The sequence below is a fragment of the Scomber scombrus genome, chromosome 18 (assembly GCF_963691925.1).
Source record: "Scomber scombrus chromosome 18, fScoSco1.1, whole genome shotgun sequence".
In the NCBI taxonomy this organism is placed as follows: domain Eukaryota; kingdom Metazoa; phylum Chordata; class Actinopteri; order Scombriformes; family Scombridae; genus Scomber; species Scomber scombrus.
Window position 1 is genome coordinate 17,896,330 of NC_084987.1, and position 15,376 is coordinate 17,911,705.

Genomic DNA, 15,376 nt, shown 5'->3' on the forward strand with positions numbered 1-15,376 from the left:
TAAACAATAATTAAAGAAAACCCTCAAAATCCTGGAGGTACTAGTATATACTCTACATACATTCTGGCAGGATTTTCAGGATGGCCTACTTGCTCATCACGTGAGATCACACGATTTTATTCGGTTATTTGCCACTGAATATTATGTGAACGGTGAATTATAGAGCTGACTTAACTTTATGCCTCTCAATCATGTTATGTGGAAGTATTATGACCACAGGTAAGGCCTTTAACAGAATTAAAGCACCTTTCTTGAGCTCCTCTTGAAATCCTCTTAAAAAACCTCATAAACAACAACATGGTAAAAGATTAGTTAGTATTTATTTCTCAATATTTTATTTATTTATTTTATTAATTTACTTTTTGTGACATTTTAGCAAAACAATGTGTTCAAATTAAACGAAAAAAAATAATAACAGGGTTTCTGATGTTTGAATGAATGTATACAAATTATAGATGTCAAATATACACTATATCAAATAAATTAGTTTGTAAATGTAATACCTCGCATAACTAAGATGTATTAATTTATTATATTTGTTTGATCACCATAGAAACGATCGCACCTTGTGCCGCACCTCTTTGGTGACGTCACTACGCTGGAGGGTGCACTTCCTGGTTACTTCCCTCATGTTGTGTTTGTGCCTCTTGTACTAGTGATTGATTATTTGCCTCAATGGTACATTTCATTCTGCGACGGAACTGGATCGGCCGCGTTCATCTAGCGCTCACCCTCTTCGGACTTCCGTACACCGTATGCAGCTCCGGAGTTAGGTATGACAGGATGATATACTCATAAAGATTTCACTAAAAGCTGCGGATATTTGTACAGTTTCGGTTATGCACAAAGATTGAACTAAAAGCTGCTGATATTTGTACAGTTTCGGTCATGCACTAACACTAGGCTGCAGCAGCTATTTCTGTCCATGTCCTGGATCACAGATGATATGTGCAGAGCCAGGCGATATGATTTCAGCCAGTGTTACAGTAGTAGCCAGTGTGACTTATCTTGCAAAATCATATACTTTATTTTTTATTTAATATGAATCATGTTAATATGAAATGTGAAACTTAAATAATAAGTCAGGGTGAACTAATGTAACAGCTGCCATCCTTTTGTCATGACATTATTCTGCAGCTCTAATGACAAACAGTAAAGTTTGGGGTTTCCTTATGAGTATATGTGTAGTTGCTCCAGAGGTATGCTGCTGCAGGGAAGGAAGAGCGAAGACTTACTGGATTTTTACATCCCATATTTCTCTCTCTGCAGGCCTGCCGTCTCCTGCTTGCCTGGTCATCCATTCAGAACCAGTCAAACCATCAGACCCATCAGTACCAGTTACTGTAACCGCTACGTGACAAGTGTTCAAAAAATGCCCTCCTCAGCAGCGCCTCACATTACATCAAGATGTGCCCAATATCCAGGGTCCAAAATCAAACGCTTCCCTGTGCCTGATGACAAGGTGGACTGGAGTCAGGACTGGCCGCTGTATGATCCAGTCTGCTACACCAGTCCTTCAGTGGCAAATAAGCCAGTATGGGCGGACCCTGATATTGGGTGAGCAACACATACATTATTATCTAGTCCAAAATATGTTATTTTCTTGGCTTTTGTGAGATATTTTGAGATGTAACCTTGTAGAGCTGTGTCAAATGTTGTGTTTTTCTTGTCAGTTTAATGACTTTTGCTTTTTTTTGCAGCGCTTTCTCTCCACAATTCAACGCTGTGGACGGTAATGTGGACAGAACGAGCTTTGAGGGCAGCTACACAGTGGAAAATGGAAAGCCGCTGTAAGTGGTTGAATACCAAGAGAAATGCTTCTTACACGTTTTTTTCCCACACTGTCATTTGGATTGGTTTTACTGGTTTAGATAAATAGAAACTAGACAATTAGCCAGCATGGTGTCAACTTGGCTAATGTTACACTTATGACCTGCAGTAAGTGCTGTCTGTCTTGATTCCCAGCGAGGTCTGTGGTATTAGCAGCTCTTTCACATTACAGGAACCTTTCATTAAATTTTAATTTCAAAGACATTTCTTATTGAAGCTTTAATACTAACACACAAACATGCCAAGATGGCTGGCTAGAGTAAATAAGTGATCTGTGTGCTCTTCACAAAATTGTATTGCATATGTTCATTTTGAGCTTTCGAGTCATTTTTTAAAATGGATGTTCTCAAAACAGCTTTAAATGAATTTGACTTAATTAGCCAATTCACCCTCTACTCATCCAGAAATCCTCACGGACGCACAGGCTTGTCTTGTAGAGGTTTGCTGGGACGATGGGGACCCAATCATGCAGCAGATCCCATTGTCACCAGGTAACGTTTCTTTACTTTATACAAGTTATAACCAGATATTTGCTATTTGCTATCATTCAAAAGAGGAAAAAACCTCTTTAAAAAAACACTTTAAGCACTTTCAAGATTTATGAATGCCCGATGGCCTGATGTATATTATCGTCTGACAGGTGGAAAATCGATGCCAAAGGAGCAAAAATAAATCACTCAGTCTCCAAACGGCCGATCCTGCAGTTTGTGTCCATCAAGAGGAGAGACTGCGGGGAGTGGGCCATTCCTGGGGTTGGTGACTTTTACGAGATGTCCTCACAGCAATTGAAGAAAGCTGAGAGACAACACACGCAAATTCACTTCCAAATGTACATGCCTGTCTTGTAGGGGATGGTGGATCCAGGGGAGCAGGTTTCTCTCACGCTGCAGAGGGAGTTTTCGGAAGAAGCATTGAATTCGCTGGCAGTCCCGGAAACAAAGAAAGCGGAAATCCATGAACGCATCACCAAACTCTTCAAATCGTCAGGGTTTCAGGTCTGTAACTTGACAAAGAAAAATGCAAACTGTGACTTTGATTTTAGTCAACAACTAAAGAATGAGGAGCACTAATAGTATACACAGTGAGCTTGTACATGTGGTAAAATGAATGTCGTCATTTTTCTCCTTCAGGTCTATAAAGGCTACGTGGATGATCCCAGAAACACTGACAATGCTTGGATGGAGACTGTGGCTGTCAACTTCCACGATGATACAGGTATCAATAATAGTGAAGTATTTTGTATTTTTAATCCTTTTTTTTGTAATTTTCACAATTCAAATGTACTTTAATACTCTTTTACTTCATTACACAACATCTCCAGAAACCTGCAGACCTTTTTTAATAAATTATTATCGTTCCAAAGCAAAAAATAAAGATGCAGGTTTTTTGCAATGAGATATCTTTGTCATACTGCAGGCGACAGCGTGAGTGAGCTGCCGTTGCAAGCTGGCGATGACGCAGGACAAGTCCAGTGGGTTGATGTTGACTCGTCCTTCCCCCTCTATGCGAATCATTCTCATTTCCTGGAGTTGGTTTCCAAAGAGAGGAAAGCACATTGGTAACCAAGGACAAAAGATTCTGGTCTGGCATAACGATAAAGGATACATTAGAGTGCTGTTGCTCTGCGTTCGTTGAGAGGATTTATGATGCATGACACCTAACCTTAAGTGGATCCTCCCTCACTAACTGCAACATAATAATCAAAGTGATACTAGTGAAAGCCTAATATGCATCTCATTACTCTGACACGCTTATTTAAGTCCATTATACACATTAAGCAACATTGTGGCTGTGAAGTTTAAGATTGATATAGTAGAATGAATATAGATGAATTGAATGAAAACTTATAAAGTTTTTCCTACTATTTTAAAACGTGTGTTTCACTCAGTGAAAAGAAAAAAAAGAGTAATGTGCATATCCATAAAAAAATGTGCCTGTTAAAAGCAAGATGCTGCTCAGTGGCACACTTCAGCAAAAGACGAGGCTAACCACATTATTTCTGTTGAAGCAAATTATGCTAATGTATTCAATGTTAACAAGGATCCCATTAACCAGTGTGATCGTGTTAGAACAAACACAATGAGCTGCTGAGCATAACACATACCACATTAATTTAAGTGTGATAAGGGGGGCAATCAGAACGAAATGGTGCAGACTGACTTTGATCTTTACATGTGAATAGAATATGAAGATCTCCTCACAGCCTGGCTGTGTAGCGAAGCTCAGCACGGACAGGCTGAAGCTGGAGGATAGACATGTTTTCAAGTGGTAACAGATGGTGGATGCAAAGGCCATTTCACACTGAACAGCCTGCCTTTCCAAATGTTCACATTGTTACGTGTCATCTCACTGCTGGCCATACTTTGCGATGAAACGGGGATGCAGAATTACACCTTAAACGGTTGGTATCTGTTAAGATACATGATAAAAACAGTAACATGCGGACATTTCTGTCGTCAACAGGAAGCCAAGCTGCATAATTAGCTTAATTGAGTTAGTATATTCAGAGAAAGCTGCATCATCCCACATTTTTTACCTAGCATTAAAACATGCTCATGTTTGCATTAAAATAAAAGTTTGAGATTCACTACATGTTAAGTTTTCGTTATTCTATCAAACTAGAGAGGATGTCCATTTAGCACTTTCGAGAAGAATGTGGCCTTAATTGGGTTAATCAAGTGGGAGCTTCCTACAAGAAACAGTTCATTGATTTAGCTCCACAACAGTTCTACGAGGCACTGCTAATCTTATAAACCCTATAAGTCCTTTTTATTTGCTCTCATCAGCAGCTATGCGTGGGGAGGTTCTTATCTAATTATACAGTTCAATCTTTTAACAAGTACATTTTGTGATATGATCTGAAAAATTCCCACCCATACAGATGCATATTCATACTCCAGTAGGCTCTAAGTGCGTGCAGGCGATTTAACAGCATCACTGGAGCATTTACAGTATCCGAAGTTATAGAATTTTTGTTGTTGTGCAACGTGGAGAGTTGTGGTGTATCTAAATTGGCAAACTGAGTGTCAGAAAATCCTCTAACCTTAGGCTCTGAAGTGTGAAATGTGATTTATTTATATAAATGGTAGATAGAGAGAGCAATTCTCAATCAGATTCTCTACAAGCAAATGATCAAATATTGTTAATTAAATTATGAAAATGAACAAGAAAGAAACTTATGCTGAATTATTCTTAGTGTGTGACACTAAAATATCTGATGCTGTGTTCTTGTTTTTACTTAAAATTGCAAATCATTAAGTTAATGTGTGCATCTTTCCTCATAAAATCTATATAAAGTAATCATTGTGTACTGTATTCATTGTCTTAAGTATGTGTAACAGTAGCTGTCTTTATGTCTCAGCGGACATGGTTGCACTAGAAACACTAATCGTTAAATGTGTGTAACACACTATGAGCTGCTACTAAAGGTGCTACTAAATTAATGAAAATACAATTAGTTGTTTTATTACTTGTTTTTTTCATGCACAAATAACAGGATGGAAATTTAAATATGCTTAATTTGGAATAAATTGCATCACACAGATATTTGTTCATTGTGTTTGTCTTACAATGGAAAGTTGTTTGGTGTCTATGCTGTGTGCACAGGGATGGCTCTTTTCACGACCTAGATGCAGGCCTAAATATTTCCACAGACTACATCTGTAATCATTTACTAAATTGAGTATGTTTTTATGTCTGACCTTGACCTATAGTCTATTCACAACAGCAAGCTATAATGTGGTGCCGCAGTTATACATTTTCAAATATAAGGACAACGCAGTAAACAGACAAAGAGGTGCAGATTTAAGAATTGCAATGCAGCAGTTTTTTTCTGCTCTTTAAGCCTTCCCTCCTTTTTATGTCCTTACACAGATACACACACATACATACCTACACTAACACACCTGCATCTAGTATTAAGCCAAATGTTTGTTACTTGCACTCAACCGCTTTTCTTGCCCTAATAAAATAAACAAAAAAGACATTTGATCCAGATACTGCTGTTTAGTATCTGAGTATTGATGGTACTTAGAAGAAGAAGTAGAAGAAGAAGAAACTTTATTTTGGACACATCTGTAGGTCAACAAAACAAAATAAAATGAAACGCAAGACAATACAAAGACAAGACAGTAGGATATGTGTTCCAATGCTTCCAAAATCATGAGTATTTTGTGTCAATTTGTGTAGGCTGGGCTAATGAGCATCATGACTTCATTTTTGATTAATTTAACCAAACCATGAATCTGTACATTAACATCCTCAACACAGCATGACAGGTGGGGATATTGTTAGAAACAAACATATCTCTCGTCCATCTTGAAAGCCTAAGCACGATTCTGAATGCATCATTAAATGCAACCTGAAGCTTCTTCATTTTTGCTTTGCTATAATTGCACCACGATGGGCTGTGTAGAGTGGAGTACAATATCCTTTAAAAAGAGCTGTCTTTACATCATCCGCACACATATGAAACGTGTTTGCCAGCATATTAGCTTGTGCATACATTTTGCAACATTGATGCTGCACATCTTCATCATCACATGGATCACCCCTGATGATGTGATTCAAATATTTTACTCTGCTCACTACATTTAGCACTTGATCTGCCAAAAGAAAAGAAGGAAATTTTTACTTCTGATCATCCTTGGTTTTAACAATCATGACAACACCCCTATTACTTTTTTTAAAATAAATTGTGTATTTATATTTAAAATACGCTACGTATTTAATTTTTAATTTAATTTAATTGATTGGTCAGTTTATATTTTTTCAAAGGACAAACTACATTACCCAGAAACCTGTGCGACATAAGCCACAAGCTGGCGACGTGGCTGAGAGACGTTTCTGCCAGTGTTTGGTGTCAGCGGACCGGGGTGATTCAAACAAGACAAACCGGCTTTGTTCAGTCATAGCAGTACGTGTCGTTCATTGTAGATGCTCTGACGACTCTACCTGAAAGTTTGATATCAGTATTGTTTAACCATGTCCGGAAAAATCAAAAACCGAGCTGCTGCCAACGCAGAGACACTATCTGGCGGCGTGTCCTGCGATGAGCGCATCTTGCGGGATTGTCATCAGCTCTACACGGATCCCGACAGCGGTGAGTTGGCTGTCATACTGTTTTACTCGCTGCTCTAGTCGTTCTTTGACATGGTGGTCGCATTTAATAAAAACAAAGTTAAGATAGGAAACCGGTGGTTCACCGGCTGCCAACCAGCTAATTAACATAACGGCATCCCCAGTGCTGGAGGCTAACCGTTAGCTAAGCTAATAAGCATCAGTTTAGATGTGACTGATTCTATGCAAACTAAAGCTAGTTAACTTGTTGAGTCAGCTTCACCCTGTCTAATCTACACTATAAGGATAGTTGAGGTTTTTGGGGTTTATCTTTTATGTTTTTGTTTGATTTGTTTCATATTGTCTTTATGACATTTCAAATGTATGCATGGTTGTATGTAAGTATATGGTTGTATTTGTAAATGCATATGTATGTATGAGTGTATGTAAGTTTAGTTATGTATCGTTTTATATTTCTATACTTTACAATCAGGTATAGTTATATTTCTGTTTTATTAATGTAAATTCTGCTTTTTTTCAGTTGTTAACTGTATGAATGAATACTATCAAACTCACTCATATTTGTGTAATGTAACATAGGTTAGTTCATAAACTATATGAGTTTTGGGATAGTTTGAGACATGTCATGGAATGAATGAGGTATAGTTTAGTTAATCACATCCATCCTTTTCTGCAGATGCTGCTGTAACCACATGATGACTCCAGTTTTTACTTGATTGACATGAACATCTTTGTTTCTTAAAAAACAGTGCCCCAGGTGGAAAATAGCTATAAGCAGTAGGTGATTTGTTAACACAGTTGACTGTTGATAGTTCAGCACCGTGGTCTGGGGCCATAGGTTCTAACTTGCACAAACTTCAGTCAGATAAGGATCAATCAGTCTGGCAGACTGGACAAACATATTCGACTAAACAACCCCTCTGCCCCTGCACTGTCTCTGCTACTAGGAGAGGAAGGATGGCAGCTGAACAAGGGAGATGCATTTTGATCTTTTTGCCAACAAAGCGAATCCTATCCTACCTCATCCCTCCTCAAATCGCCTACTGGCTGTAAGTGATTATTAAGACCATGTTCTCTGGTTTTCAGGATTGATCACAGTGGCTGAATCTGTTGGTGTGAAGTTGCTGCCGCCCAGGAAAAAGATCACTGTATTGCTGATGGGGAACCACTCTGCTGGGAAAAGCTCCTTCATCAACTGGTAATATTTATTTAACAACAGTATGTCTCAGAGGATGAAAGAAAGAGCAAGTCTGTCTAGCCAGTTAAACACAAGGAAATACAAACTGCACACAACAGAAATAGCATGTTTTATTGAAATAACAGGTCTACTTGGTACACTTACCAGTCTTATGTCTGTCTAATATAATTTGTGTCTGTACCATTCAGTTTTGCGTGCAATTTATAGGAACATTTAACTTACATATGCTGTTAATAATGCATGAGTGCAGTACAGAGCTTGTTGTCAATACTTGAACCAGCTAATACAAAGTATGCACAAATCTATTGATTTTGCTGCCTAATAGAGCTTGAATTGATTTTTTTTCTCCCCCAACTCTATCAGTGCATCAAACTGTTGTTTGATACCAGCGTCTTTTTTGCTTCTGCTTTGTTTTTTGTCAGGTATGTTGAAGAGCACATCCAGCGCACTGGAGTGGCGATTGAGACGCAAGGCTTCAGCTTTGTGACGAGTGGACGCAAGAGAGAATCTCTCACAGTGAGTACCCTCTTACAAATACACTTACGTTAGTCGCTTACTGTGAAATGGGTGTGTATTTGGTCTTGGTCAAAAAAATGACCAAAAAAGGTAATCTTACAATATATTATATAAATCTTTTTTTCATTATATATTGCAATGTCAAGTCCAAACATTACTTTTAAAAGTTATTCCTCAAAATAGTGACTTTTTGTTATGTTGCTATGTAAACCTTAATAAGTTCAGTATTGATTTCAGTACTTCTGGAGAGCGTGACACCTGGTTCAAAAACTATGTCTGATTCGGTTTTGGTCTTTTTGCAGGGAAATGCCACACTTCATCTGTATCCACACTTCAAGCCACTGCAACAGTTCAAAGGTAAGATTTTCAGCTTGAATCACAATCCTCCATGTGTTGTTCAGGAGATTCATCACAATAGCACTCTGTTTTCCCCTCAGGCTGCTGCCACACTGATGCATTCCTAAACTGCCAAGAGATTTGTTGTATATTTTGTTATTGGACAATTTTGGACTTCCTTCAGTGTTATATCACTGTTGAGGAGGCAGCAACAAAAAACAACACATGAAGAAACAGACAGGATCAGTGTGGCAACACCCTCATAATTCATATCCTATTAAAACACTGAAGATAAACAGAGATAGTATTCATTCAGGTTTTTTGTGCTGCAATTTACATGGGAACTTTGGCTTCATCATGAATTGTTTGAATGTTAGGCAATGAATATCAAACATTAATAGTTAAATTATACAGAACTGCCGTGGTACTTTTTAACACAATTCTCTGATCTCCCTCCATTGATTTCTAGGTGTTTCAGAGTACTTGAGCACAGAGATCTGCACGTCGCGGCAGAAACGGTTCAGCCTGGTGACTTTTGTGGATTCACCAGGCTTGGTGGATGGTGATATGAAGTATCCCTTTGATGTGGATGAGGTTATCCTGTGGCTGGGTGGGTTACCAGTTTCTGACCTTCTCTGTTGTTTTATGACATTGTGACAACTGCTGTTGAGAAACTGAGTTATTTTAAATGGTTTTCTTTAAATAGTGCAAAATGAGGAGTTATAAATAATTGTCCTTCCTACTGTCACTCTCAGGCGATGTCTGTGACCTGATATTGGTCTTCTTCGACCCAATGGGTCAGGCTCTGTGTAAGCGCACTCTCAACATTGTGGAGAGCCTAAATGAGAAACACGGAGATCGGCTGCATTTTTACCTGAGCAAAGCTGACGAGGCCGGGGGAGAGTCTGACAGACAGGTATGTCCACATTCAGCTGAACAGAAATACAATATTCAGACACCAAATGTAAAAACCTTTTCTAGAAGCTAAAGGAGGAGTTTCCATTTACATCTCCAAGGCTTGAAAAAAGTCCTGTGCACTGCTTTATTTTGTAAGACCTAGGCCCCTCTAGGAGGACTGATAACTCAAAGTAGAACATGCCCTCTTCATGTAAAAGTGTGTGGGTAGCTGAAAGCTGCTGTTAAGTATCTGCACCAGTGCTGGTCTATTTCAAGTATCTAGGAGAACAGGACACTCCAGTACATGGACATTCACTTTCATCCCTTCCAGTCCTTTCTAACAGAATTAAAAGATAGTGTGTCAGTGATACTAAAAAGCAGGATACGATGTCCTTACTCTGTCTTCCTCTGACTGACTTGATTATTTTTTGTGACTGGCTGGAACAGAGAGTAATGATGCAGATTGTTCAGGAGCTCTGCAAGCGGCCGGGACTCAACAAATGTGGTTTTGACATGCCCACCATCTACATTCCTAATCCAAACAAGGTAACGAGGTGATCCTCAACTTTGCGTGTCATTACAAATAAAGTCCTGTAATATAAACTCCCTGATTGGTATCCATTCAATTTTTTGTCCGTGTTCCTGTTCCTAGCCAAGTCGCTGTGTCAATCAGATTGAGGAGGTCTGTCGCACCGTTGAAAAAACTATTAACCAGACAGTCCAGAATACACTCAACTCCCTGGAGAAGGACTGTGAGACCATCAGCGAGGCCATCACTGATATGCTCATTAATGACAGGTAACACACACACATGTAAGATCTTGGTCTCTTTTGGGGACATTACATAGACTCACATTCATTTCCTAGAGACTTACCCTAACTATAACCATCATCACTACTTTCCTAACCCTAACCTTAACTACTGACCCAAAAATCCTTTTTCCCAACTGGGGACACAGCTTTTGTCCCCAATTAATGCTTCTGAAATTTGTTCCCAAAAGTTGCCTATGACCCTACTCACACATTGTCCTAGGTAAATTCTGGGGACATTACATTGACATACATAAATTTCCTGGAGACTTACCTTAACCCTATCCATAACTGCTGACCCAAAAATCAGTGTTTTACCAGTTGGAGACACTGCCTTTGTCCCCAATTTGACAAGCCGTCCCCTTTCAACTAGTCTTTAGTCTTAAATTTGTCACTGAGAGTAGTCTATGACACACACACATACTTTCTTTGTATGCCACTCCCTTTCAGGAGATCCTGGTAGTTTAAGGTATTGTTATTCCCTGTAATGCCACTAGAGGCATGCAGGTTGACAGTAGCTGTTGTGTCATGAAGCCTTTTATTCTGATCATAATTTTAATGAGATTATTTTCCTGTTTATATTTAGAAATCATATAAAGTCTTTGGTAGGATTTGTCAATAATCCAGCTGTAAGTGTGATCTTGTGCAGAGAATAACTTTATCAAACATAAAGATTAATGGGATACACAAAGCAGCATCAGTCATTGTTGCCTTCACAGAATAACCTTGACTCTCTGCCCTTACAGGCAGACCAGCACTGAGAACCGACGGGCGCGCTGTAAGAGCTGCTTTCTGACTCTGCTGGGCTTCACCGTCCCAATGGCTCTGATGGCCTTACTGGTGTTGGGCACTCTGTCTAAGGAGCTGCTGGAGATGGCTTTGGGCCAAGAAGGCAGAGCCGTACTTGCGCTCTATCTGGTGAGAGCTCACTGCATTCATTGGGCCGATGTGTGACCGTGTGCGTGATATAACGTGTATGTTCATAGCAGTTGATTCTAATTCTAGCTTCTCTTGTAATTCACAGACTCCCTTAGTGACCGTGTTTGAGTCACTCTCAGTGGAGCAGCGGCTTTACGGCGGTGGCGGAATGGTCCTCCTCTCCTTCCTCATGCTCATCATCGCACGCTTTTCCTTCAGGTAGAGGAATAAGATATCAATGCCATCAGAGACTTTGGTTTGAAAAAACCCAGCTCTGCTGTCACTTACTTAAAGGACACCTTACTGTCACCACTCTAATTCATTATAATGTAATGTTAATTTCACACTCAGTCCTGTTTTCAGCTTATTTATCTCCAATGAACAAATGTTACTTAATTCAACTTCTTACTGTCTAATTTTTGATTTGATCTCAACTTCATATTGTTACTTTTTTTTTTTACTGCACTCTCTCAGCTGTGACACTTTCATTTCTCTTTATGGGATGACGTGGGTGATTTTAGCTTAGTTTTGAAAAGGAAGTCTGTCTTCTTTAGTCTGTGTGTCTGCTTTAATTATTCACACACTGGTAGCAGATTCCTCATAATCAGCTGAATGTGATTAGGACTCTGTAGATTTGCAACACTGCTCATGACACATTTTTCCTAACTTCCGTTTATGTTAATAACAATTATGAATTCTTGGACTTTGATGTGTTTCCCTTTTTAATTCTATGCAGGACTCGGGCAACCCTGTCAGGCAAACAGAAAAGGCAACTGCAAGAGAAGCTGGAGTATGTTCAGGAGGTGGTCAAGACCAAAAAGGTAGTGTGTGTGTAACTGATGAAATGTAACTGGCAGTAAAAAGGCATTATTGCAGTATGTTTAACTGTCTGTTTTCTCCCCCTGTAGAAGAAGCTATATGAAGATTATCTACGCCAGAGTGTCAGCGATCATGACATGGACTTGTGAAGAAAGACTGAGATGTACACTGAGGACTCAGCATCCCCACAGTGACATAGGACCAAATGGAATTTCACCTTTTCAATGTTTCACTCTAGCTTTCATGTCACTCAAAAAGCCAATGCTGTGTCTTTGTACACTCATAGAAACCCATCAGAGTTCTGGTGCCGTGCATACTGTAATACAATTTACCTATTAGATAATGTTTCCTCTGTACAAACTGTTAAACACACTACCTGCAGAGAAGTAGGGTTTGGCCTCAAGGCAAAATGAGCTCTTATGACTGATCACTTATTTTTTTGTAAACATTAATACATGTACTCTGTGCCTCTGCTCCACTCCATTATTAATACAGGCCTATACCACTTAAGATATTTAAAATTGTCAAACTATTTATAATATTGCTTTATCAGAGAAATTGTATTTTGGTTAAACAACAAATAGCACTGGTTTACATGAGTCACTTTGTATGAGTTAATGTTTTTTGAGACTTTCACCAGCATTTTATACAGTACTTTGGTTGCTTTGTATCATGAAGTTACAGTTTTGCTATAAATGCAGTTCACACAGTGAATGTCTGTTACTTAATATGTAGAATATTCAATTATCTGCACAACTCCTGTTATAGAAGGAAATGAAGATTGCAAGCCAGCAATCAACATTTTATCGGTACCAGACCAACATTTTGTATTTCTCTTTCTTACATTGTGACTGTGTTTTAATTACAACTGATTTAAATAAAAAGCAATGTCAACTTAGTAAGGGACAAAGCTTTTTTATTGAGATTCTACTTTTTTCCCCCTACCAAATCGCTAGAACAGTGATTTGTGATCATTTCTTTGTACATCTAACATTTTTGACTCTGATGTTGGATAAACATTTCTCAGGCACAAACCTGAACATCTCAAAAATGTCATCTTCTGTTGGACTGGTGTCTTGACAAAAGGGGGAGAAATACCAACTACAGAGAAAATGTGTATTTTTTTAAACAAAATCAAGCTTTCATGTGTAGCACAAAATGTACAACATGTATAGACATGTGTAGCCATATTCCCTTTGTACATGTTTTCTCTGCTGCACAGTAGCATTGCCACACCTGGATGATGCAGAGGCAGGATGCACGCCTTCCTTCATATCAGATTTCAAGATAAGCAGATGAAAATCAATGAGAGGCATGTAAGAGAGATGAGGACTGAAAAGCTGAGTCTAATCAGTTCAGTGAATACACCCACTCTTTTGGCCACGGTAGGTGGGCGTTAGGATTCAGCTATAATCATAGATTTTTAAGCTTGATTTGAATCTGAAAGCCACAATTTCCAGTGTCTGCTACTTTGGGTGAGAACAGTAATTTCTGGTTCAGGGCAGTTTTTGTTGAAAAGCAAACACAGGAAACTATCAATCCTATATTTATATGCCTTTGTCAAGTAAAGGAAGCAGGTGCAGAAAGACTGACACTCCCAAGCTGCCGCTGATAAAATACTGTTTCCTAGTTTCAAGTTTAATATTAGGCTTGGTTTTGAAACACCTCTGTTAATTATTTCACAATTTAAAACAATTAAAGTTTATTGGTCACTAAGAATAGAGCCTTGCTATTTTACTCAGAGGGATTATTAAGCATAATATGTACGGTATTATCAAGCCCCTCTCAAGTTTACTGATTTCTTTACTTTCACGTCTATCACACACATGACACTTTATGATTACATGACCTTTCCCATGAGCAGCATGAAATGTAACCTACTTACCACATAGAGGACGTTATACTGCAGGACACGAGGGCCAATACCGTGTTAAAGCTGATAACAGACCAACAAAGCCCATTTTGTCCTTTGCACTGTGAAAGCACAATTTTAAATGCAAACAGAAGTTTACGTTAGGTTGCAGATGAAGCCATGACAGAGCAACTCTGCAGCACAATTCAGCATGACACAGTAACACCATTTCTAACATCCTTTTCACTCTTAAAGACAAGTTGGCAAAGAAAACAATAAATGAAATGCAAGCGATCTGAAAAAAGCAGAAATGATGTGCAGTGTTTTCTCTATTTTTGGGCAGGGAGCAATAAATGTCTCCTAAGGAGTTTTCAGACTGTATTTGTCCTTCAAATTTGCCACAGGGTTGAACAGTAATATTGTCAGTGTTGTGAGCAATCATCACATACAGTGCATTAAAATGAAAAGACAGATTCAGGAATAAGTATGCAAATAAAATATAAAATATCTCATCTGAGTTACTCAATAGGCCTACTGTTAAAATGAACATAAACACCTCCCCAGTAGCAGCATTCATCCACCAGAGGGTATCCTTATTTAGGGGGAAAATGTCTTTGACACCTTAAAATTACTCTCATTATGATACCATAAGGATAATTTAAAACATTCAATTATCATTACAGTTGTTTTTTTTCTTATTTTATGACATCAAATGGAAAACTTACATGTTGTGGGTCATGAGAGAACTATAGGAAGAAGAAAAAAGTATATATTTCACAATTTTTTCTTATGTAATTATCTTATTTGCAAAAACAAACAAACAAAAAGAAATAAAAAAGAAATGAAGAAATATTGCAATATAAAATGTGTTTTTAGTGTAATTTAAGTTCAGTGACCTCCAGATGTCACCAATCAGTGGCCATGACTCTCCACAGAGGATATTTGGATGCAACACAACAACAACAAAAAACCACCATGAAAAAAAAAAAATCAGAAGTGTGTCCTTTTTTGAACAAACAGAGAAGCAGTGAAACTAAACTCCATGCGGGAGGGAAAGGCATCTGTGAACAGGAAGGAGGTTGACGTGTTTCCGCAGGCTTAGACCGGGGAAAGTTGTTTCC

The 15,376-nt window shown here is 38.5% G+C and overlaps 2 protein-coding genes across 2 annotated transcripts; both read left to right on the top strand.

The window, feature by feature from the left end:
* Positions 1-623: 623 nt before the first annotated feature.
* nudt9 (nudix (nucleoside diphosphate linked moiety X)-type motif 9) lies at positions 624-5,130 on the top strand. Its single transcript, XM_062437919.1, has 8 exons — positions 624-773; positions 1,270-1,557; positions 1,701-1,790; positions 2,235-2,321; positions 2,471-2,582; positions 2,679-2,825; positions 2,961-3,045; positions 3,247-5,130. Exons 1-8 carry the CDS (start codon positions 676-678, stop codon positions 3,390-3,392), a joined length of 1,053 nt encoding a protein of 350 aa, XP_062293903.1. The 5' UTR covers positions 624-675; the 3' UTR covers positions 3,393-5,130.
* A 1,536-nt stretch (positions 5,131-6,666) lies between these two features.
* Positions 6,667-13,281, top strand: si:ch211-11k18.4 (uncharacterized). Its single transcript, XM_062439134.1, has 12 exons — positions 6,667-6,931; positions 7,996-8,107; positions 8,530-8,623; positions 8,926-8,980; positions 9,429-9,569; positions 9,715-9,875; positions 10,304-10,402; positions 10,509-10,654; positions 11,413-11,584; positions 11,691-11,803; positions 12,321-12,405; positions 12,493-13,281. The coding sequence occupies exons 1-12, from the start codon at positions 6,814-6,816 to the stop codon at positions 12,550-12,552; spliced, it is 1,356 nt and encodes a 451-aa protein (XP_062295118.1). The 5' UTR covers positions 6,667-6,813; the 3' UTR covers positions 12,553-13,281.
* Positions 13,282-15,376: the final 2,095 nt, after the last annotated feature.